The 22,337-nt window shown below is 29.3% G+C and overlaps 7 protein-coding genes across 7 annotated transcripts in view; 3 read left to right on the forward strand and 4 right to left on the reverse strand.

Annotated features, from left to right (window-relative positions):
• Positions 1-171: 171 nt before the first annotated feature.
• PGO_123760 (hypothetical protein, conserved) lies at positions 172-1,998 on the reverse strand (the record flags this gene model as incomplete). The annotated part of the gene is made up of 1 exon (XM_028689166.1): positions 172-1,998. The coding sequence occupies one exon, from the start codon at positions 1,996-1,998 to the stop codon at positions 172-174; it is 1,827 nt and encodes a 608-aa protein (XP_028544967.1).
• A 1,195-nt stretch (positions 1,999-3,193) lies between these two features.
• On the forward strand, positions 3,194-5,028 carry PGO_123770 (hypothetical protein, conserved; the record flags this gene model as incomplete). Its single annotated transcript, XM_028689167.1, has 2 exons — positions 3,194-4,382; positions 4,823-5,028. The coding sequence occupies 2 exons, from the start codon at positions 3,194-3,196 to the stop codon at positions 5,026-5,028; spliced, it is 1,395 nt and encodes a 464-aa protein (XP_028544968.1).
• A 1,134-nt stretch (positions 5,029-6,162) lies between these two features.
• On the reverse strand, positions 6,163-9,832 carry PGO_123780 (cyclic nucleotide phosphodiesterase; the record flags this gene model as incomplete). Its single annotated transcript, XM_028689168.1, has 6 exons — positions 6,163-6,695; positions 6,981-8,332; positions 8,665-8,822; positions 8,985-9,139; positions 9,339-9,484; positions 9,741-9,832. The coding sequence occupies 6 exons, from the start codon at positions 9,830-9,832 to the stop codon at positions 6,163-6,165; spliced, it is 2,436 nt and encodes an 811-aa protein (XP_028544969.1).
• Positions 9,833-12,726: 2,894 nt separating this feature from the next.
• Positions 12,727-13,753, forward strand: PGO_123790 (mitochondrial pyruvate carrier protein 2; the record flags this gene model as incomplete). The annotated part of the gene is made up of 4 exons (XM_028689169.1): positions 12,727-12,826; positions 13,093-13,215; positions 13,353-13,427; positions 13,638-13,753. The coding sequence occupies 4 exons, from the start codon at positions 12,727-12,729 to the stop codon at positions 13,751-13,753; spliced, it is 414 nt and encodes a 137-aa protein (XP_028544970.1).
• A 700-nt stretch (positions 13,754-14,453) lies between these two features.
• PGO_123800 (hypothetical protein, conserved) lies at positions 14,454-14,837 on the reverse strand (the record flags this gene model as incomplete). The annotated part of the gene is made up of 1 exon (XM_028689170.1): positions 14,454-14,837. The coding sequence occupies one exon, from the start codon at positions 14,835-14,837 to the stop codon at positions 14,454-14,456; it is 384 nt and encodes a 127-aa protein (XP_028544971.1).
• Positions 14,838-16,207: 1,370 nt separating this feature from the next.
• Positions 16,208-17,433, forward strand: PGO_123810 (hypothetical protein, conserved; the record flags this gene model as incomplete). The annotated part of the gene is made up of 3 exons (XM_028689171.1): positions 16,208-16,253; positions 16,540-16,923; positions 17,330-17,433. The coding sequence occupies 3 exons, from the start codon at positions 16,208-16,210 to the stop codon at positions 17,431-17,433; spliced, it is 534 nt and encodes a 177-aa protein (XP_028544972.1).
• A 71-nt stretch (positions 17,434-17,504) lies between these two features.
• Positions 17,505-22,337, reverse strand: part of PGO_123820 (hypothetical protein, conserved) — a gene marked incomplete at both ends in the record, with an annotated part of 7,333 nt that continues 2,500 nt past the window's right edge. The window contains 3 exons of the mRNA XM_028689172.1: positions 17,505-17,528; positions 17,591-17,660; positions 17,921-22,337. The exon at positions 17,921-22,337 is cut by the window's right edge and continues 2,500 nt beyond it. Of these exons, the coding sequence (XP_028544973.1) occupies positions 17,505-17,528; positions 17,591-17,660; positions 17,921-22,337 (4,511 nt within the window). The remainder of the gene's footprint in view (positions 17,529-17,590; positions 17,661-17,920) is intronic.

Here is a 22,337-nt window from a genome sequence, read left to right on the forward strand (position 1 = left end):
ATTATTATTATGGGAAACGCCATAAAGTTATAACAAAAAAAAAATTTTTTTTTTTCAAAAATTACGTACCATCATTTGCAAGGCAAATACAGTATCTATCTACAAGCGCATTTTTTATTTTTTTATTTTTTTTTTTTTATTTTATTTTTTTTTTTTTTTTTTTGTTAAGACCTATTCGTATGGTAAATTCCCTTTCAATATTTGATTAACATCAACCAAGTACCATCCGGACGATTTTAGATCTATTGAATCTGGGGATTGTAGAGAGAAAAATGGATTTTCAAGCTGATTTTCCAGTATAAATTCCAAATTTACATTTTTATATTTCGTTTTAGTAATACAACTTGAAGAAATGGTATCGTATGCACAGATATCATAGGAGACCGTTACTAACATGTGCATACGTGTTGTAACACCATTTTTAATTATGTTTGATAAAAATTTCATTCTATTGCTATTTTTAAGAATGGCTAAATCTTCATCTTGTACACAAATATATTGATATAAAAATTTTTTTATATTTTCTTTTTTCGTTCTTTTCCCCTCCTTTCTAATTAACCCTAATATGTTGTAAATGTACAAAGGTCTCATATTCTCTATTTTTAAATTCTCGAAATGTAAACTCAAATTATGAGATTTTAAAATTTGGAAAATGTTTAAAAAGTATTCTTTTAAATAAATGTTCGACATTTTGGATAATTGATCTTCATCTAATTCTTTTATAACACTAAAAAAAGTATTAACACATAAACCAACTCCATCAAAATAGGAATATTTCAAATCTTTCAAATCTTGACTTAGGATGTTACAAAAATATAGACTTATATAATTTCCCAAAAAACTTGTGCACTTATTATTTTTATATAATAAAAGAGAGTTCAAAAATTTTTTCATTTCTTCTTTATGTTTTTCAGAATTAATTTCATTTAAAATTTCAAAAATATCATGTTTTACGTTTCTGCTGTTTTCTGGAGGCGTCTTCATGTTGTCCTCGTTTGGATCACCTCTCCGATTATTATTGTTACTGTCACATTTCGTAGTATTTGAAAATTCGCTAGTTCTGTTAGGATTTCTGAATTCGATGGGTTTGATAGATTCACTGGGGTTAGCATGTTCACTGGGATTAGCATATTCACTGGCTCTAGCAGATTCACATGATTTAACAGATTTACTGAATTCAACACATGCTTCAAATTTGTCTTTATTCATTTTTTCTCCTTCTCCTGTAAAGGAATACTCTGCATTTACATTTGCTAAATTCCGATTTATATGAACCTCATTTAGACGTGCTATTAAATGAGAATTATCACAATTTTGTAAATTCAAATCAGTGAACGATTCCCCATTTTGTTTATTCAAAAAAAGGTTTATTCCATTTGTTTCATCTATATAGTATTTATCATTCACAATATTATCACTACTAGCAGAGAATACGGATGTTGTGGTAGCATTAATTTTAGTATTCATAGTCCTAGATGTAGAGGTAGTACCATTGCTGATGCTTAAAGAATAGTTATAGCAACTGTCTTGTGGCTCCCTTCCTGCATAATTATTAAAAATCTTCTCACTTGATTCCTCAGAACCCTTTAACATAAATTCCTGTTTTATAAAATCTTTGGATTTATTTAACCTCAAATTGTCATTCAACTTGGCATAAAATAAATTATTTGATGTATCTAAAGATTTGTTTCTTTTCAAAGTATGTTTTGCTTTAAATTCAGTTTTTTCCTTTTTATTTTTTTGTGCATATAATATTTTTCCATTAAGAATATACACATCCTCGTTATTATCACCTTTTACGGCACTTTTATTTCTTCTTAAACTTTTCAATTTTAATTCTTCTACATTTTTAATTTTAATTTCTTTGTTTTCTGCAATGTTAGTTGTCATATCCCTTATATTCTCCAGAAAGCGAAGTGCGAGTTTTCTCTCCCTGATGCATAAATCAGTTGTCCTCAGCAGAATGTTTTGAGTAAGTATTGGGATACACTTGTTCATTCTTTGCATGGGAAGACAGGTAACAAGAAAAGTGAGTTCAATTAAAAGATGTTTTATCCAATCTGATGGTCATGAGAAGTGAACTGAATTATGCAAAAAGCTTCTATATTTATGCGAAATAATAAGATGGGTAGAGATGGAACACATGTATGCATATTTTCCCCCTTTTGCCAAAATTGGAATGTTATCCAAATAAATTTTGGAGAAATAGGAACGTTTCAAATCACAAGCAAAATGGTGATATAGCTATTTCTCCTCTTCACTATCTCTTGGGACATTTTTTTTTTTTTTTTTTTTTTTGTATTTTTTGTTAGGCTAAGATTGTTCCTCTTTTTGAGGGATACAAGTTAAGAACTAATCCAAAATTACATTCTCACATTCAATCGTACATGCATATGTTGATATGTGAAAAAGATCTTATGAACACCTTGCGTTCTATCATGCGATTTGGTAAACCATACATTTTTAGTGACGTGGTTCAACTTTTTAATACTAACAATTTTTGATAGTCACGAAAGAGAGATTTTTTTTTTTTTTTTTTTTTTTTTTAAAGGTCATAATTAACCGTTCTGCTATTGAGAAAAAAATAAAAATAATTGAAGCACAAATTGGAGGATTCAAAAAGGGGAAGTGCATAATTGCATAAATATGCAAGTACACATATACAAATACATAAACATATATGTTGGAAACAAAATTATCCCTCAGCAATCGTTTCACGTTTTGTAAATATGCTAATCTATATGTACGTGAGTGAATAAGCTTGCTTACTTTTTTTTTTTTTTTTTTTTTTTTTTTTTTGCGGTTGTACACTTGGGCAATTTGCATTTTTTTCCTTTTTTTAATCATCAGTTAGTGTCACCATTCTGCATTACTGCATACGCAATTACAGACCAGGAAGGAGTACTAATTTTTGAACCTTTTTATTAGTCCCTTTTGTAGGATATGCATATTTATAAATCTACAACATCCAAAAAAGTTAAAAACACTTTATGAGTAGATAAACACTCGTATATAAAAAAAAAAAAAACGAGGTGGAAAAGGGATAAAAAAAATAAGGAGACTCTTTCTCTAAACCCATTTACCTGTCCCTACCTCCCCTTCGTAATTTGGAGAATCCCCCACTGACTTTGCTTTTTTTCTGAATTGAGAACTTTAACCATTACAACTGTGTTTATGTTTACTTTAACTAATAATGATATTAAAAAGGAGCAGGTTATTTTTTGTAGCCTTCCAAGGACGCAGAAATTTTTCTGAAAATAAAAATTATATAAATAACAGTTACCTGAATTATATACAAGGAAATAAGCAAAATGAAAATGATCAGAAGAAAAAAGAGGAGGTACCACATGTTAATGAAAAACTACACATAAAGAACAACCAACATATGGGAAATCATGTCGAAAATGTTAAAGACATGTCATCACATAATACGTTAGAAAATAAGGAATTCAATTCCTCAGCCAATAATAGAACAAATGGAAAGACAAAATTTATAGATGATATAAAATTGAATCCCTTTCCTGATGTGAACCATACCCATGAACAGTTGAAGAATTATGCTAATATTCATTTTGAAAAAACAACTAATAGAGAGTTCAAATCAGACGAGGTCCAAGGGAACTCAGACCACCAGATTCTTAAAAAGAATCAGAAGGGAAAAGAAAAACACCAAAACAAAAATAATAACAGTAACATTAGAAGTAGTTATATAGATGATCACAACTCGTGTGATCATAACAATTATGACAACGTGAAAAATAGCGAAAACGAAACTTCCAGTATTGTAAAAGATAAATCTGAACACAAAAATAAACCATTTAAATCACAAGTAGAAAATGTGAAAAGTTATAAAGATGCATATATAAATAATGATGTAAACGAATTCGAAAATCTAAATGATGTACAGAATAATTCCACAAAATTGAATAACACAGACGAAGATATATTAAATATGAAAGATATAAAACATGAAATAAATAACCATGAGCATTCAGAAAATATTTCCTTTGAAAACAAACAAGAATTTTCACAAGAACAAGAATTCAATAACAACCCTAATGATAATTCAGAAAAATGGACAGAGAATGACGAAGATATACCAAACATTTTTGAAGTAGATGAAAATTTAAGTGAAGAAGAAAAAAAGGAAAAGTTGAATTTGATAAAACTCATTACCGAAAAATTAGCTGGACCCTTGAAAACAAATACAAAAGACAATCCCATTAATAATAATGTGGGAGACCAGAAAAATAACGAAGACTCTATATTTGCTGACAATAGACCAATAGCTATAGAAGTCGATGGACCATCTCACTTCTATGCAAATAGTAACAGGTATACAACATACACAAAGTTAAAGCATAGAATTCTGACAAAACTAGGTAAAGAAAAAAAAAAAAAACATAGCAGTATATATAGTGTAGTACAGCATATAAGTTTACATTCATGAGGTTACTACATGCATGTGCATCTTGTGAAAATGTTTTTTTTCTTCTTTTATTTTTTTCTTCTTTTATTTTTTTCTTCTTTTATTTTCTTCTTCTTTTATTTTCTTCTTCTTTTATTTTCTTCTTCTTTTATTTTCTTCTTCTTTTTTTTTTTTTTCTACACCTCTTCGCGTTCACGAAATGGGAACGAGATTAAACACGCATTTCACCCCCTCGCTTCTGCGAATAGGTGGAATTATGGGAAGATGAAAAATTATCCTTGCGTACACATGTACATGCATATGTTTATTGAGGCATAAACAGCCATGTTTGTAACCCCTTTTTGTTCCACCTGTATGTTACTATATATACAATTCCCACATGTACATATGCAGGCTACAATGTTATTCATATAAGCTACATCGACTGGAGGAAACTGAGGAACAAAAGCGAAAGGGAAGAATTCATTTTAAAGAAGTTGAAAGAAAAAAATGACGAATTTTTGGACGACAATGACAGGATATATTATAATGAAAGGATGAACATGATTAAGGAAGATTATGAGAAGTACATGAAGGAAAAAAAGGAAAATAGCTCCTAAAGGTGTTATAATAAACTAGTGTATTTTATCTTTCCTTTAAGCTTTTTTTTTTTTTTTTTTTTTTTTTTCCTTCTTTTGTATGTTTACTGAAACATACTTTTTTTCTATATGAAAAAGAAATGAATTAAAAAAAAAAAAAAAAAAAAAAAAAGCCGTAGTAGTAATAATTCTAATAGTAATAAACTAGATTGTCAAGATGGTACATTTGAAAAAAAAAAAATATATATATATATATATATATATATATATATATATATATATATGTATATTAACACACATGTTTGCATATATGTACACAAATAGACGCGTCTGATTTTCTACTGGTGAAAGCACAAAACGAAGTTAAATCGATGAGCTAAATCGGTAATAAAGAAATAAATTAAATCAAATAAAAAGAATGAAATTGGAAAAAGGGGGGGTGGCAGACGGGACCACAAGTTATATGAAAACACAAACATTGATGAGAACGAGGAGGACGCCTCGATAAAATATTCTTTGACATATTGCCGAGGCGTGTGTATGGATTGAGGACATTAAAAATGGTTTTATGTATTTGAGTGTGAGTATACACATAGGTTTATATATGTACGTGTGTACTTGTGTATGTGTGTGCGTAGGATGAATAGGATAAGTTTATGCATACGTCATTTTTACGGTTTGGCTAGCTTATTTCCGTTGCTGCTATCGCCATGAAGGTCTCAAATGTGATACATGTTTTTTCTGTCTTAGATGATTCGGTGCCAACAAATGAAGGTATTTTAATGTAGCGCACGTTTAGCTTAAGAAAAAAGGTCTATTGGTTTTTTTTTTTTTTTTTTTTTTTTTTTTTTTTTTTTTTTTTGTTTTTCCTATGTTGTCTCTTTATAATTCCTGGAACATCACATAAAAATATAATCATCTCAAAATTTTTTAACTTGACAATCTGGTAATCCCTTTCACTTCGTAAGCTGCGCTTGAGAAAAGGGTTCATCAAAACGTATAATGCAGTTTTTTTTATTATATTTTATTATTATTATTATTTTTTTTTCTATTTTATGTATATTTTTTATTCATTTATTTTACTCATTTTTTGTGCTGTAAGAAAGGTGCCCCTCCTTTTTCATACATAATTTTACCTCCACCAATTGCGTATTATTATGTTTCTTTCACATGTTCCCCTTTTTTTTTTTTTTCTTCATCGATTTTTTCGATATTTTTCTCTTGATCATAATTTTTTGTTAAGGATATAACATCTTCCTCACCAAGATCTAGTAAGCTAATAATCCCTCTTAGCAATTTTTGCTTTTCTAAATTTTTGTAATAATCAGTAACTCTCATTTTTTCAGTATTGTAGAATAGGTTGATATTTTTTTCGATTAATCTCCATGTTATTAAATTTATATTTAAATTGTGTAGCACTTTTTGGGTTATCTCTTCTTTTGCCTTTTCCATGGATTGTAATTCTTGAATTAACGGCATAACAATAATTTCAAAAAAGTACACTTGTGTGCTTGGTATGCTTTTAACAAAATCGTGATGATGTATGAAGTTTAATTTTATGTAGCTAAAATCATATTTGTTAACGTTATTTATATTGTTCATGTAGTTTATGTAAATATTCTCATAATTGAATATCATGGCTTCATCGATGGATTCTTCGTTCCCAAGGGGATTGTACTGATACGTATCTGCGATTACATGAGTATGTTAAAGGTGCAAATAGGTGAGAAAGTGGAAAATTGTACAAACGTATGAAATGATTTTGTATATAAAGCCATGCTGGTTCAGACACATCTGAAGCTGCATATGTTGGTCCATTCCTGTGAATTCACAAAGGGGCATAGCTATTCCCGTGTTTAGAGCGGCGAAATGTGCAGGTAGACACGTGCGCAGGTGAAGATGTACAGGGGGCGCACAACGAGCATCTACTGCCGATACTGCTACTACTGCTGTCGCTTGTGCAAAATGCTTACCCATGTTTTTGTTTTTCCTGTGGAGCTCTTCTACCTCCTTCTGGGAAAAGAACTCCTCGCTAACCAGCATCGTCCATTTAGCATGATCCCTCCACTTGAGACACGTGTGCCCGATGTCAGCTACTTTGATGTTAATGGTACCTAGGTTTATAGCATCCCTATCGCTTATGTCAAAGTTCTCGCTTCTCTTTCTTTTTTTAAAAATATCAACATACTCAAAATGTAGCTTCATGTCAGTAGAAATAATTAATTCGATGATAAATTTTCTCAAATTGGTATAATTGTTTTTATGCACTAATTTGGTGTCCTCATTATTTATTAAAAAATCATATCCAATAAGTTGTAAAATTGAAAAAGTTATACTACAGTGATAATTTTCTAAAATACTCATATCGTTATACCTAATCGATAAAATATGATTCGTTTCAGAAAGGTACGCATTGGTTTTACCAGGGTGTCCAACATCATGTGCTATAGATGCTATTAAATAACAAATCATATAAGTGTTATTTAAATTTTTATCAAAATCGGTCATATGTGCTAGACATTTTGATAAATGACAAACGGTTGCCCCATGATTTGCGTTATGATATGGATTTGGGAAATACATATTATTAATTAATAACAAGAATAATTGTAATTTTTTTTTTTTTTTTTCATTGTTTTCGATATATGGACTAATCAAATGATATCCTACTTCTAAAATTACTAGTGTTGATTTTGCATATTCTGAATCAATAAATGAATAATCCCAATTTCTTCCTATTTCATCTGAGTTTATTTTTTTTATGTTTTTTAAAACATCTGCTTCGTAAGCTATTGTTAAAATGTCTGACTCGTTCAGATGCTTTTTAACATCTTCCAAATTTTTTTTTTCCTGGTTCACCCTTTTTTTCATCTCTTTATTTTTATTACTACTATCACAGCTAATTAATAATCGTTTTAAAAAATAAGACACTGAGTAGAAGTCCTTATAACATGCATTTATTGTAAAATCATTAAAAAATATACGCTTATCTGAAAATAAAAATTTGTAATTCTCTTCCATTTTGTCATAGTTATCATCTTTAGCTATATTTACAGCTATAGAGTCCGTATCTTGGTCGAGCGTTGATCTAAAGTCATCAAATTTCGTATAGCTATTGCACAATATATCCTTAAGCATGTGTAACATAATTCGATTTCTTTCTTCTGCCAAGTATCTTAAAATCAAAAACATAACTAACAGCACACTTAGTATGTACATGAAGTACAAATCAATTTCTATTCTCGAATCCCCATGTTTAAGTAATGTCATTAATATTACATTCATGCTTAAGTAGCCAATCAGAAATAGTAAAGTTGAAAGGAATCTGAACAAGGGGTAAAAATTACACAAATTGGTTGGGGGTGCCTGAGGATCATTTTATTTCCTATTTAAGTTACTGCTTTGAAGAATTCGTGTGCGTCCCCACAGCATAGACCTGGTCACGCCCATACATGCACATGAGAATATGTATATATACAAGCTCGTACACACAAACGCACAAACACATAAACATATATATATATATATATATATATATATATATATATTATTGTACGTGAGGGCATAGTCGTTGGGCAGCGTCTGCATTAATTTGCGAATGCTGCACACAGCCCCCTCTGAACAGACGTAAGTGGAGTTAATGGTCAAACTACATACTTAAGTGAGGGAAGACAGAGAAGAAAAACTGCATCTACAAAAAAGTGTATGTACAAACTAAACTTGTTATTGTACAAGGTGAAACGCGAGTTTTCGATTTTATTCACTTCGTTTTGCTTCGTAAAAAAGTAAAGAGATAAAAATTGAAAAACTTGGTTCTGTACAGGGGGGGAGGGGGAGGATAGCAATGGGAAATGGAATAAAAATAAGGTAATAATGAAAACGACAAATTTGCAAAAAAAGCACAAAAGCACATGGGTTTATATTTAACAAACGTAGCGATAATAATAATATCTTCGAAATTTCACTTGAAAACTTACGATAATTATATATCCAACAAACAAAATTTTTGTAAGTGCATTTTTGGGGGGGGTGGTGAAAATTTTTATTAACACAACAACGTGCATCAAACAATTCAAAATGGAGATTACAACTACAAAAAGTTCCATAACAGATGGGTCTTTTTTAATTAGATCTATGAAGAAGAAATGGTAAGAGATTAAAAAAAAAAAAAAAAAAAACGTTAAGGCGTAAAGACGTTAACTTTTCAATTGTGTAAAAATATTACTGTGTGTATCCATGTAAATATTTATCCTTGTACATTCACTTGTAGACTCATATTCACACGTCTATCGATGCAATATATATATATATATATATATATTTTATTTTACTTGAAGAGAAGGCAAAGCATTCTACCAATGTGATTAATAGAGACACCGTTAAGTGAATACAGATGTATTCTTTTATGTTGTATATCCTTAGCGCATTGTATTCAATTTCTTTTTTTTTGTCCGAAAACTGGGGGGAAATGAAAAATCTGAATAAGAGCGGAGGGGAAAGGAAAAGAAAAATGGAAAAACAAAATGATGGAAAAATTAAATAGCGAAATGTCACATAAAAAAATATAATAGTTATTTTTTATTTTTCTCATTTCTTCCAAAAGCTATTTCCAGCGTAACATTACACACATAGGCACACCCAAAGTTTATTTATGAAAAAATGTATGAATGCGCATTCATATGCCTCTAAAGGCATCGTATGAACATATTAAACGAAAGTAAAAAAAAAAGTACTTTTTCTTTATCACGCCTTTCATCATTTTGTCACCGTTTTTTTCATTTTTTTCATTTTCTTCATCCATCTTTTCATTGGTGTTTTCATTCATTAAAGAATTATGTTTTGATAGTTCTTATGTGCTTGATGAAGATTCTCTTTTTCTTCTCTCACAATTGGGTTCAGAATATGTTTATGAAAGAACATATACACCTTTATATATATGCACATGTATATATGGATATAATGTTAATTCTGTTTCCTGCTTCACAGTTACTCAAAAAAAAAAGACATATTTCAGGGGTTCCTTTGGCTATCATAATATATTTGATTGCTATCGTTTCAGGTGTTGCTATTTTATTAAATTAGACTATTTTTTTTTTTTTCCCCCTTTTTCGAGTCTTTGTTGCTTTTGTTCGGGGCCTTTTCAATTATTTTTAGGAGCAATAAATCCACCCCTTTCTTTACATATGTAAAATAATTCGTAAAAAAAAAAAAAAAATCATAATTTTGCATTAAGAACAATTATAGAGAATTAAAAAAAAAAAAAAAAAAAGAGCAAAAGCAAAAGTAAAGGAAAGTAAAAGAAAAGCAAAAACAAAAACAAAAACAAAAAAACACAAACAGAAACACAAAAAACAATTAAGTGTGTACATTAATGCATATTCTCCCGAACTTTTTCAAAATTGTAGATACGAACAAAAATAAATATACACATGGGAAAATATATATGCGCGTATGCTTAATTCACATGTGAATATTAAAAAATAGGAATATCTTTTTTAAATCGATTGGGTGTAACAATTTAAAATATTCAAAAGCGTTTAAAAACGAACTTCTTCACCTAATATATTAATGGTCTTTTTTTTTTTTTTTTTTTTTTTTATTTTCTTGCAAAACTGCTTCATTTAAAAAAAAAAAAAAAATACCCGCAAAAAGACAATATTATGATGCACAAAAGTTTACTTCGTTTCGCTTCGCTTTTTTATTTTTTTTTTTCTTATTAAAATTTGATAGCTTAAGATATAGCATTAATCTTTTTTCATTGTTACGATAATTACTAAACTTTGTATTTAAGAAAAAAAAAAAAAAAGAAAAAAATATACATTAGATGATAAAAGTTTGTAATTTTTCTTTATATATATGTAAATATATATTTTTCTCCCACTATCATGTGTGTTATATAGTACATTTAAAAAGCGGGAACAAACCATGAAATTCCCAAAAATAAAATGCATTTCTTGTCTACTCTTTGAGGTTAAATTACAAGAAATGCCATAACATAAGAACAGTTATTTTTCCTATACATATTTTGCTCGTATAGAGAAATTAAATTAATATTATATTCGGCAGCTCGTATGTGGATACCACCTCATCAATTAAGTTCACATTTCGAAGATATATGTTTATTACTACCAATGGGTAGATGAACGAAGGAAGCTATGCTAGCTGATGCTTAATATTTTTGTATACACTTTTATGGCCACATGCTCGTTTCTTTTTCACCCTGATTTGACATTTTACATGTACCAAGACATAGGATAATTTAAAATACTTATTCAAAAATATAACACATCCAAATTTAAGCAAAATACAGTATCCCAAAAGTTGTTAATCACTGCTGTAATTTTTTTTTTTTTTTTTTTTGGTATTTCATCGCAAACATTCAATAATGCATAAACATACTTATCTTTACGTTCATGTGACTGATAAGTGTGTATTTTTTTTTTTTTTTAATTCAAATAGAAACTCTACTGTAACATATCTATATTTTTTACAAGTGAATAATTGTGTTATTACTTGGCTTTTTTTTTTCTTTTTTTTTTTTTTTTTCTTCTGTGTTATTGTTGTTTTCATTTGGGGATATAATGTCAGGAGTACATTATCATTTCAAAGGTGTATACATAAAAAATGGTTTTTTACATAAAAATTTTACTCAGAGAACATTACTCTTCTTTTATTTAATAAAATAATTGAAAAAAAAAAAATTTCAAAAAAGGCAGCTGATTGTTGATTTTTTTAGATAAACAATAAGCACATTATTTATTTTATTTTTTCCTTTTTCCTCTTTTCCCCCTATTCATTTTAGTGTTCTAGGATTAATTCAGTATATTCTTACAAGCAATCTCATTTTGTAGGTGCGTATATAATATTATACCGTTTCAGTTATTGTATAACTGAGCAATGTGATGCCACCTCTTCGCATTAGTGAGAAAATTGGTGGATGTACTGAAATTGAAAAGATAAAAAAAGAAAATAAATAAAATAAAAAAAGAGGAGCTATAGGGATTATCACACAAACTGAATAGGTGTTTGCAATTTCAGAAGATCATTTATGAAGTTTTTATTATTTTTTTTTTTTTCCCCTCCTCAATTGAAACATTTAAAACGTCTCATTTTTAGATTACTTGTATAAAATAAATTTGCGTAATATGAGGTGTATAGAATTACATTATTTTGAATATACTTTTTTTTTTTTTTTTTTTTTTTTTAATTTTTAATATTTGTTTCTGCGGAAAATTTTATTTATGTATATACAAAAGATAACCATACATAAATTGAATGTTTGTATGGAGTTTTGGAAAATGCATGTGTTACATTTCTTCTCAGTCAATATATTTTTGGATCAAAAATTTGTAACCTAATCATTGTGTAACACGAATTCCAACAGGGAATAGAAAACTATTGCGTGTGTGCTTGCACATTTAAATATATGTACACATATGCATAAATATATATACATACTAATGCTCAGACGAAAGCGGAAGTTTACACTATATTTGCAGACACGACACTTATAAAAGACAAGATCCTGTTACAATTTTATCCGTAATTCCTGTTTTTAATATTTTCATAGATAAATAAAAAGAAAATTTTGCGTATATGTCCGTGTACAACTTTTAAAAAATTTAGTTTCTCTGCGTTCATTTCGTTAGCATTTGAATCCTCACCTTCTGCCACGTTTCCCACCGTAAAAGTTGTGGATTCATTTATGGTTTATTTAAAATGGGGTTAATTAAAAGTATTTTTTACCCAAACATTATACCAAGGATCAAAAATGAAATAAAGGGATACAACATTAATCAGAGTGTGAAGAAGGCATTGGGTAAGACATAAAAAAATGGAATTGAAGAATGTCTACTCGAAGTAACGTGAAAAAAAGGTGGAATAAAGAACGAACACAGCACATATGAACTTACATATATGTATATGCATAGAAAAATAACTATACGTGTGTGGCTTTTCATTTATTTCTCTACGCAGACGCGATTGTTTAACTTTGTACATACTTGTGCACCAGCAACTTTGCACATACTGAATGCATACAATTTTATTCACGTTTAAATTAATATTCTTCTTTTTTCTTATAAGTGTCCGACACAGGTCTTCTAACCATCCATTTTTGGGCTCCCACATTTAAATGGTCAATATCTTTGGCGAACATTGTTGATATAAACAGAGACCCAAAACTCTTATCCCTTCCCCAGCAGTTTGGTAATTTTGATCAATATTTCAACATTTAATAATTTTTATATAATACATGGATATTTTCTGTTTTTTTTTTTTAGTTTTTTTATTTTTTTTGCAACATTTTTCATGTTCCTTTATTTATATGCTATATTTCTCCTTAGCTATATGTCTAACTGGATTACTATTCACAAGATTTGCTTACGTCATTAAACCACGAAATTATAATTTATTAACAAGTAAGTTTTAGAAAAAATCCAAATGGATCCCCTGTTAAAAAAATATATTCATTGTCGTTTTGTAGTGCAATAGAAACGTACACAAAATTGCAGGAATATATGGGTATTATTATATACAAGCATTGTATGGTACCTACATTATTTACTCAACCGAATATACACCTACACCCCACCCCTTATCATTATCTCATCTTAATTTGCACCTATCAGTAAACTTCTTCATGAGTTTAACAGCCTTGTATCAGATTGCACGTATAGGGAATTATAAGTATAATACGGTTTATAAAAGAGGAGAAAATGGAATGGAAAATATGGAGAAACAATGAAACAAAAACATGTGCTGCACAAAGGTGAAACGAAAAAAAAAAAAAAGAAAATATAAAAAATGGAGGGAAACATAAAAAATAGGAGACATAAGGAAAAATGCGTGAATATATACAGGCATAAAGCTAAACAGCTAATACTTGGTAAAACTCATAAACGAAATTAACAACATCTCCTGTGTCGTGATCAACACAAGGGGTTTTATTTTATTGTTATTATTATTTTTTTCACGCCCCCCGTGATGAAACTAAGCAACTACAATTTTAAATCATATACTGTTCCTACGAGAAAATGTAACTATATATTTTAAAACTTACAAAAAAAAATAATCAAACCAAAAAAAATAAAATAAAATAAAATAATAAAATAAAATAATAAAATAAAATAGCTTTTAGAATACTTCTTTCAACTGATGAAAGTAAAAAATGTATATAATACAAATAAAAGCTTTGCATAAACATATTAATTAACTACAATGGGGGACTAAAAAGGAAGGGGGTAGGATGGAGGGCAAAATTGGCTCCCACACAATAGTAACAGATGAGATAATTTATTATCACCCCCTTTAATATTGTACCATTTAGATTATCATAAATATTTTACATCTATAAACCCCATTAAATATCTATGTCTTCTTTGCTAATCCTGGCAATGATTATTAATCACACATATATTTGTGCGAAAAAAAAAAAAAAAAATGACTCATGATACAATGTGTTGTTTTATATTTGGATCATTCTCTATATGGTTGTTTTTCTGACAGATATGTGCCATGGTTTGAAAATGTTTTATCTTCTCTCGTATTTCCCTCAAATGATGCTTGATTAACTTTTTTTTTTTTATGAACTTATTTATGTAACTTAATCTTAATTTTTTCTCCTTTTTTGAATTCGGGAAAACAAAAGTTGATATTTTACACTCCATTTTTATTCGTCTTCTTATTTTTTTTTTTCTTTTTTGCTTATATTTTTCCTTCATTTTATTTCTGTCCGATATTATATATGACTTTACCTTGTCCTCTATATCGCTCTTCAGGTTAATTTCGAAGTTGAATTTTTTCACGGGTCTCTTTTTAACTCCAGCCATTTTTCCGATGGTTCATGAGATTTGTTTTGTGAAAAAAAAAAAAGAAGCGATTCTCCTCATACAGGTTCGTTCATGTATCTATCTATCCATCTGTCTATCTATATACCCATCTACCTATATATATATATATATATATATATATATATGCCTTTATACGCCACTAAAAACCTAACTGTCGAGGGGGGTTAAGTGTGATTACCCTTATGCATATCCCATAAAATAGTTGAATGCCAAATTCTTCCTCTTTTATTATTATCTATGTAAATGGTATTAAGTGGACTAACAAAATACGCGCAATGATAAAAGTAATCCTAAGTTTAATCCTTTAACCTTTTAAGCATTTACAAAATTTGTAAAAAAGAAAACGAAACAAAATGCATTTTCAATAAAAAGAAGAAAAAAAAAAAATGTTACTTATGAAGCAGCATCCTTTAATTTTGCGTATGCATATGTTATTCATTATAATATCATACGATACGTAAATAAATATTTGAGAAAACAAGGAAAAAAGGTAAAGGATTGTATGGGGTAGTGGGGAAAAAATCGAAGGAACATGTATATATATGTATACATTCAATACAATTTATCCGTGGATTGGAAGAATTGTACAATTTTATTATATATTGTATTTTTCATGGTAACAGTGCTAAAAAAATATGAAAGGAGAGACAGAGAGAAAAGAAGAAGAAAATGAAAAATATATTCAAGAAATTCTTTTTTTTTTTTTTTTTTTTTTTTTTTTTTTTGTTTTACATAAGCAAAGTTATTTATAAATGAGTAAAATCTTATTTTCTTGGAAATTTAAAAAAAAAAAAAAAAAAGGATAAAATGATTATAATGCATGGCTGTACCAAGGCGGTAGGGGAAAAAAGAAAATTTATTAAAAAATAAAATGTTTGCTTTAAGTGGTAAAAAAAAAAAAAAAAAAATTTGTTAAAAAATGAAAATAAAATTAAAAAAAAAAAAAAAGCAGTATTCGTAAAAATGTAGGAAGAAACGTTTCTTTAGGGGTCGTATTTATAATAAATATCTATGAATATCCAAAAAAATACCGACAAATTTATACATAAAACACATGGATATATTGTGAACACATATGTATGCTTGTATAAATAAACGCACATCCCGTTTGATTCCTTGAATTAAACATGTAGCCATTTTTTTGGCCAGAACAACGAAATTATTCTTTCTCACAGACATTAGTCCATATTTCAAAAAAAAAAAAAAAAAAAAAGATATAGCAACAATATAAAGAGAACCTAATTTTACAACAAAATTTTTCGTTATGACAACAAAAGAAGAGAGAAAGCATTTTTAAAATTAGCCGAAAAGAGGAGATGTCTCGTGTCATTTCTTTTTGAAGTGAAAAAATGAATGAAAAGGAGAAGGAAAGGCAAAAGGCTGATGAGAAAAGGTGTTAGTTTATTATTCTGTAAAATTTTGCACATGTTTTTTCGTGTGTTGAATCATGAGGAAATAGAAAGCATATGATTATGATTTTTTTTTTTTTTTTTTTTATTTTTCGTTTTAGATATTGCAGAGTTGTGAGTCCTCACCTACATGTAACAGTAGTTCTCTTCAATATATATATATATATATGTGTGTGTATATATATACATATGTATTTTTTTTTATTTTTTCCCCGCTCCCCATCCCCATCCACCCCCTTTTTTGCACTCCACGTATGGGCATCTCTTATCAGTAATAGATTTTGACATACAAAAGGTGCTGACAAAATTTGACATGAACAATTACAATGAAGATTTTGTAATTACAAATAATATTTTGAAATATCATATGAAGAGTGTAGAAATTTATAATTATGAGAAAAATAAAATTCATGATAAGGATGAATTAAACTTATATAAAGAAAAACTCATAAATAAAGACAACATTCATTATTATCCCTATGAGTTATATTTTAATACATACAGAAATATTTACAAGGAAGATAAAGTGCTGCTTAACTTGCCCAACCGTGTGAAAAAAAATATGGAAAAGGAAAATGAGGAAAAAGAAAAGGACGAACAGGACGAAAAAGATGAAAAGGAAGAAAAGGAGAAGGATAAAGAGGATAACGCATCAAGTAAAAAAAAAAAAAAAAAAAAAAAGAAAAAAGAAAGAAAGATCATCCACAATGAAAAGAGAATATAACACGATAGTGGTCGCTTGAATAAGTTGTATACCATGATGCGAACACAACTGCACTGCTAGATATATATATATATATATATATATGTATATAATAGCTGTGTTTGCATACTATAGTTGTGTGTGTATATTACGTATGAGTGTGCATGCGTGAGCATTTGTATATACATGTTGGTACATGAACTTGATGGGGAACCTGACCAAACATGTGGATAAGCAGATACCCATCCAAGCATTTTTATAATCATGGGATTGAACCGTTGATGTTCATTTTGCCATTCTTCACCATTTCCATCATCACCATTTTCACCTTATTGTACTCCGTGCTTCACCCCCTGTAGATATGTTCGAAGAAGAGCAAGGGTTGGAAGATGATTACAATTTCGATTATAACAAAAGTGAAGATGAATTGGAAAATGAAGAAAATGATGAGAATGTCATATAATTATTGGAATTTTAACGAGGGTCGAAATCTTATTCACGGCTGTCCTTATTTCATAAGGTAATTTCCCATCTCTAAGGGTATATGAAAAATGGGTACTTGTCAGAATACTAATTACTTCTTCTAAATCTTCATAACTGTTAAATAGGTAATTATTGACATTTTCAGGAGAAATGAAATTAACATTTGCATAGAGGTACTCATTTGTGAATTCTCGTATCTTGGGGTATCTGTCATTTAAGGGATAGGTGAAAAATGAAGGAAGGACAGTGTGTGTGCACAGAATGTTCAACTGAATAGTGTATCATGAATTAATTTGTGTCAAGACATTGTCATGTATTATGATTTATATGCATGTGGAAAAAAAAAAAAAAAAAAAATTCCATCCATGCATGAATACATGCATATATATACATATATATCACTTCTCCATATCTGCATAGTATATTGTTCACGCGAGCAGAAACGGGATATGCACTGCTTGTCGAACCTGTGCAAGAGAAAATGCAGAACCAGAAACATGGCAAACCTCTTCACATTTAAATGCACATTGGGAGACATAAAAATGTTTATTATCAACTCAGATATGGTTCGAATAAGTGAAAAGGCAGTATATTTTTTAATGGTGGAAAGGATAAAGTTCAAAAAGCAAAAGGCAGCAAAATTATTCATGAGTGAAAATTTCACAAATGAATTAACACTTTTTAAAAATGTCTCCAACTGTATTAAATTGAAATTATTCAAGTAATATAAAATTTTAATTAAACATATATTGACATACTCTAGTAATACAATTTTTTCTTGAAATTGTTTTTTTATTTGTTTGTTGTCTTTTCTTCTTTTATTTTTTATCTCCCCTTTTAACTCCCTGCCATTATTTCCGTTGTATTCTTCTTCATTTAAAATAATTACATTTATGTCGAAGAATATGTTGTAATTATGAAATATATTTTTTAAAAAGTTAAACTTTTCGTTTTTCTCTGTTTTTTTATTTTCCATTAAAATTATTTCATGTAAATTGATATTATGCATATTGAAAGAATTCGAAGGGTCTTTCGTCTGGTCTAGATCACCATGGATGACCTCCCCCATCCCCACAGTACTGCTTTCTCCAATGTAGCTAGAAATATACTCTGTCGATTTAGTACCTATCCTAGGCACGTGCTCTATATTAATATCTACATTAGATGAATTATTTCTTACGTTGCATTCATCCCCTGGGTTGTGATTAGTATGATTATTATTGAATTTCTTCAACTCTCTTTTTTTCTCATTATGAGAATGGAAAATCTGAGTAACATGTGCATAATCATAATTCACATAATACATTTTGTAATATCTAATGTACAAGAACAGTATGTCGTCTCGTATGTATCCAAAGGTGTAAATGTCTTTATATCGTACAAGAAAATCGAAAAATAAGAATTCAGTAGATTTCTCCTTCCCGGTTTTCATTACATTTGTGTATTCATAATTACTATATTTTGTATATGATGAATAATAACATAAAGTAGTAAAAAATCCACTAATAAGATAATAGTTATATTTATTTAAAAATAGTAAATAAAAAATGTGATTATAAAGATGGGTTTCATTATATTCCAAACATTTAATTACACTAATATTTTTTTTTGTTTTATCTAGTAAAAAATGAACATCTTTTATTAAATTTTCCTCCTCTATAGATATTTTTTCTTCATCCTCGCTTAGATTTATGTCATCTATAAAATCGTTGTTAATAAGTACTTGTTCAAACTTTAGTACATTTTCCTCCTCTTGAAGGGATTTTTTTTCAATTCCCTTTGAACTGTTAGTAGTACCACCATAGATATGACTACGATTCAAAGTTTCACCATCCCCTAGATCGTTCATATCAGATGAGTAGACATTCCCTCGCATTTGACCCTTCCTCGTGGAAATAAACTTATTCTTATGAAAAATAGAAAAACTTGTGTACTTCAGTGCATAATTATACAAATAAATGAAATTATTAATTTTGTTAAAAATGGTTTTGATGAGACCATATTTATATGGACGATTTAAGAATAGAGTGGTGATTTCTTCTTCATATTTGCACAAGCATGACTTCTTCTTTTCTCTCACTTTTGAAACCTTTTTTATACACTCCAAATTGTTACATCCATTTACATAAATTTCACTCCTATAATTTTTTGTACAGCTTACATCGGACATTACTTTGTCCTTCAGATATAGAGGCTCATAGTAATCACATACATGAATAGTTATATTTTTAAAAACCTCATAAATATTCGTTGTCGAGCTATTCAAGTAATTGTAAATGTTACGTTTACTCTTTCTAATATTATCGTCAATTTTTTTATTCAGGTATAATTCGTATGGAAAATCATGACAATACTTGTTAAGAATGTTACTAAATGAAAATATTTCCATTTCTTCCTTATCATTAAAAGTCGCATAATTGTACAAATAATTTAACACAAACAAGCACATTTTTTGTGTTCTTATATTTTTCTCGCACAATAATTTTAGTAATAGTTGGTTCATTATATTTATGTATTTCTTTTTGACTTCAAACAGGACATACATCAATACGTCTCCATCCTCGACATGCTCATACTGCACTGCCTTTTTCTCCTTCAGGTAGTGCTCACCGTTTTCACTACTGCCTCTTTCACTACTGCCCATTTCATCTTCTTCACTGTCATCTGAGTCGAACCGTTCGTAGAAGTGGTTCTGACTGGGTTCACCCTTCCACTCACCGACACAGTTTTGTTCTGTGCAATAAGTTATCTCACTGTTCCTACCCGTTCGCTGTTCTTCCACATCTACTTCCGTCCTATTTGCTGTCCTTTCCATTTTGTCTTTTCTCTTCCCTCTATTCTCTACCTTTCCTACCTTTCCTTCCTTCCCTTCCTTCCCTCGTTTGAATCCGTTGCAATTCCTCTTGAAAAAGTATATGGGATATGCTGTTAACAAAAAGGCGGTAAGTCCGAGGCATATTTCTCTAACGTAGATATGTGAATCACCTATATCGCTTTCATATACATATTCCTGTAAATACATAATAAGTATTTTTGCTATTTTGTTAATATCTAACGTGAACTGAAAGATGTCTTTATTTTGCTTTCTTCCTTCTTCCATTACTTCTCCCCAGTGAATTTTTTTTTTAACAATTTTTATTTTTTTCTTCATATAAAAGCTCGTGTTTCTTCGTTTTCTCTTGAACTCTTTAGTTCCTACATTCTCTTCTCCCTTCTCTCCTTCGTCAATACTACATAAGGGTCTCAATTTTCCACAGCACATTTCTCGATCACATTCGATTGTTGAATTGTCCCTGGAGCATGAACAGTTTTTCTTCACCTTGGCGTTGCCACATTCGTTTTTTTCACCGAAGCGTACATCCCTGCATGTGTTACTGTCAGATCTGTGGGGTACTGATGTTCCTTCATCTGCTCCGTCTGCTCCGTCTGCTTCACCCGATTCATCCGCTTCACCCGATTCATCCGCTTCACCCGCTTCACCCGATTCACCCGATTCACCCGATTCACCCGATTCACCCGATTCACCCGATTCACCCGATTCACCCGATTCACCCGATTCACCCGATTCACCCGATTCACCCGATTCACCCGATTCACCCGCTTCTCCGCAACGATTCCTGTTTAAGTTCAAATTATAGCCTGGGTTATAAACATTCTTGCATCTGTGGTTCGTATATGCACTACCAACTCTAGAGTCATAGGATCTTTTTGATCTTTCCCTGTGAGGGAATTTTGACTTTGTAAGATCGCTAAAACTCATTGTATAATTTCCATAAACGAGGAGAAAATCACTGATGTACTTTTTCCTCAATTTGTCAACCACATTAAATAATGCAAGAAGGCAAAATATCTTCATGTTAAAATCAATAGAAAAAAGAGAAAAGTCAACTTTTTTAAAAAAATAAGGATCATTTTGTATTGGGCTATTAGATTTCGTATCTCCTTCCTCAGCAGGGTAGGTAGGAGTTATAATGGTAGTTGCTTTATGTGTATTCATGAGTAGGATATTTTTTATTTTATTATATGTAGAATTTTTCCTTAAAGCATAATAAAAAAGTTTTATCAAATTTTCCGCAACGTATGGAATGACGTCTTCATTCACAAATGTGAGAAGAATGAAATATCCCTTAAGATGGAGAAAATTATCTTTCTCCCTTATAATTTTTAAAAGTACGTTATTGTATATATATTGAATAGCCTTATCTTTACTTAATATATATATAGGCATATAGAAAAATATTTTGGAGGCTTCATATTGTATAATTTCATTATAATGAAATAAATTATTTTGTAAAATTTCTAAAAAGAAAGAATGCGTATTTTGCTTCACCAAGAAGTAGTCACATTGACATACACTTTGTATCAGTAGACATAATGAATGTCTTAAAATTTCTCCCTTTTTAAATCTATATATTTTCTTTTTTTCACTAAAAGTTATTATCTTTTTTATATCATTTTGTAAGTTTTCATCAATCCTTTTTTTTAGCTTCAAAAGTATTTTAGATATACATATAATGGAACCATGCTTTACAATTACATTTTCTTCATAGCTTTTTTTCACTAAAAACGGAAGTATGATTTTTATAAAATAGTCATTATTATTAGATGACAAATTTGCTAGCGATTCTGCTGATAATAATCTTATGTTCACATTTTCGTGAAACAATTTATACGAGTATAAGTGGAATATCACTGGGTATTTATACAAAATAAAATTGCATACATCTTTTGTTTTTATGATAATTGATTTTTTCAAATTAATAAGCTCACTGAAATTGCATGTCGCAAGAATATCAATATTTGCATTAAAAATCTCTTTTTTCCTTTCCTCCAGCTGTCTTCTATTCGTTTCATAAATATGAACCTCAACGTCAGGTTTGTTCT

Source organism: Plasmodium gonderi (assembly GCF_002157705.1).
Source record: "Plasmodium gonderi DNA, contig: Chr12, whole genome shotgun sequence".
NCBI lineage: Eukaryota > Apicomplexa > Aconoidasida > Haemosporida > Plasmodiidae > Plasmodium > Plasmodium gonderi.